The sequence below is a fragment of the Apis dorsata genome, unplaced genomic scaffold (assembly GCF_000469605.1).
Source record: "Apis dorsata unplaced genomic scaffold, Apis dorsata 1.3 scaffold_209, whole genome shotgun sequence".
NCBI classification, from domain to species: Eukaryota; Metazoa; Arthropoda; class Insecta; order Hymenoptera; family Apidae; genus Apis; species Apis dorsata.
The window spans coordinates 33,595-36,165 of record NW_006263493.1 but is presented as its reverse complement, the minus strand read 5'-3'; the positions used below and the strand labels follow the sequence as shown (position 1 = coordinate 36,165).

At 50.7% G+C, this 2,571-nt stretch overlaps 1 protein-coding gene across 1 annotated transcript in view; it reads right to left on the bottom strand.

The window, feature by feature from the left end:
• LOC102671662 (runt-related transcription factor 3-like) overlaps nucleotides 1-2,571 on the bottom strand; it is a 13,689-nt gene that overhangs the window by 2,323 nt on the left and 8,795 nt on the right. Inside the window, exons 4-5 of the mRNA XM_006615062.2 lie at nucleotides 2,249-2,428; nucleotides 7-157 (exon numbers count right to left, since the gene is read on the bottom strand). Coding sequence (XP_006615125.1) covers nucleotides 7-157; nucleotides 2,249-2,428 — 331 coding nt within the window. The remainder of the gene's footprint in view (nucleotides 1-6; nucleotides 158-2,248; nucleotides 2,429-2,571) is intronic.

The window sequence follows — 2,571 nt, the reverse complement described above, 5'->3', positions numbered from 1 at the left end:
GAGGACGACGGGGGTGGTGGCGGAGGTGGCGGTGGCGGGGGTGGGAACGACGCTTGTGCCGCGCACGACGACAAAGGGCCGGGAAGGTAACCAGCGTAGCCGGCCGTGCTCCCGTATCCCCATGAATTGCTCGCAGTAAGACCGAACTGGGACATGTCTGAATGAACAGATCGTGTCAGAGATGAAAAATTCTTCTGTATTTCCCCCCCCTCTCTTTTCTCTCGAGATTCGATATCATTTTATCGTATCGTATTCGAGATCCAAGTACTTTTTTGGGGGGGAGGATTTCTGCGGATTTTAAGAATTTTACAAGAAAGACAAAAGGAAGAGGGGAGAGAGAAGAGGGATCGAGCAGAAGCAGCAGAGAACATATACAATACAATCGAATAAGCGAAAGGCGGAAAGCGAAGCGAGAACTCGAATAATCGCATCGCGCTTGAATCCGCGCTTGCGTAGCGAGCGTGCTGGCGAGGGAAAAGGCAAAGAATGATCGGATCGGTTGTTGTGCAAGCGCGAGCATCGAGGAGGCGAGGGAGGGAAGGAAAATATGGAGATGGAACGATGAGTGAGAGCGAGAGATCGAGAAGATCGGTTTGCCGGCGAATACAGGCGGGGATCGCTTTTCTTTTGCGCCCTCTTTGGATTTATTTTTGCGGCGTACAGGCGTACAGCTGTCCCCCCGATAGATTTTCCAATGAGTTCCGTGAGGGGGTTGAAGGGAGTGGAAAGCGAGGGGAAGAGAGAGAGAGAGAGAGGGGTGCAGGCGGACAGGAAACGAGGGGAGGGAGGGCGTTCGAGATCAAAGGGTCGGTTGGTCATCCCTCGCGTACCTCCGGCCAACTCAAATAACCGAGAGAGCTCGAGCATCGCCACTGGGCCGTCATTGACGAGAGAGGCTAACCCTAAATAGCGTGGAGCAGCCAGCATCTGCTTTCACGTCGTTCGTTCGTTCGTTCGTTCAATTTTCAAGCAGGGACAGGGGAGGTTGGAAACTTGGCCGGCCGATATCGCGACGTAAGGAGAACCTTTGATTAACGCCACCACGGATTAATTTCCAGGCCTCGATTTACAGGCAATTTCGTTCGATACCGTCTGCATTCTCGGGGAGGGATCGAATCGAGGGGGCGGCAATATTTCGATCGACGCCTCCCCTTTTCGTTTAAATCGCGCGTTTCTTCTTTAAATTTCGTTAAAAAGGATTAAAAAGCTACGTATTGCGCGTGTTACAGGATAGCGTTAATCGGGGACAGTTGGACGTCGCGAAATTAAAAGATGTTGAAGGGGCAAGCGCGGCGGTGGATCGAGAAAACGCCGAAGCGAATTATCGATGTCCGATGTCGGGAAAAAAATTAATAAAGGAAATACCCGGCATGCTTGGATACTTTATCGAGGAATTTATCGCTTTTGGATCCGAAGGCGACTCATTAAAACGACTCTCGCCCCTACCTTCGCCCGATAATATTTCTCCCACGCGGATTTCTTCCGCGAGAAGATAATAAATTCGCGGATAAACCGCGAAAATCTATCCCTTCGCTCCTAACCTCTTCGCTCGCTCGCTTTGGAAACAAGAAAAAAAGAAAAAAAAGAGAAAGGAAGAAAAAAAAGAAATCGCGTCACGGCGAAAACTATCTATCTCTGAACAATTTGTGAGAATCCTAACACGGGAACCGATACAGAGAAGAAACGGACGGTGAAACGGTGGTAGCGCGATGAAATTTTCGCGTAGAAATTCTCGAATTCTCCTGTTGGAAACGTGAAGAGAACGCGAGAAGGGAGGAGGGAGGGGGAGGAGGGGGAGAGAGAGTTACCAGGCCAAAACGACGAGCCATCCCCGACCAGGCAGCCGCCGCTCCCGCGGCAACCCCTTTAATATAATATTTAATCTAGCTTTGAACAGGCTTGCGGTTTCCGCCTCTAGAGTCGAGAAGCTAGCTCTTGCGAGCCTAAAACCTCTCTCTCTCTCTCTCTCTCTCTCTCTCTGCTTACATTCGAGACGAGACCAGGCGGAGGGGAGCGGCGTCTGTTTGGAAATATTCCCAGCTTCAATCCTCGCTTCTTACACGATATCTTCGATGAGATTTTATTTGCGGAAATTTCGGGTTGGTTCGAGAAGTTGATTCTCGGGCGTGGAATATTGGTTGTAGAGAGAGCGAAATCGACACGAAAAAAAAAAAAAAAAGAAAAAGAAAGAGAAGAAAGATGGAAGCGTCGATCAAGCGTGGATGGAAGGAAGCAAAGTTGTACTTACTTTGACAGTTGGCCGGCATCGCGTGCCTGAAGGAGGAGAGCGGATCCCGCGGCTGGAGCGGGTTCGGTAGCGGCTGAAGGGGATTCGGCAACGGTTGCAAAGGATCCACCAGCGGCGAGGCGAAAAACGGGCCGCCCCTCTGCGAGGCGAACGCGAACGCGTGGAACTGCTGCTGCTGCCCTAAAAGAGACAACACTGCGATCAACCGTGCGCCTGTCCACTGGACCTACGACAACCGCGTCAATCCTTCTTATCTCCTTATTTTCAATCGATTCTCGATTTTTTCCAAGGAAAAAAGAGTATCCAAATTTCTCGATGGGCGG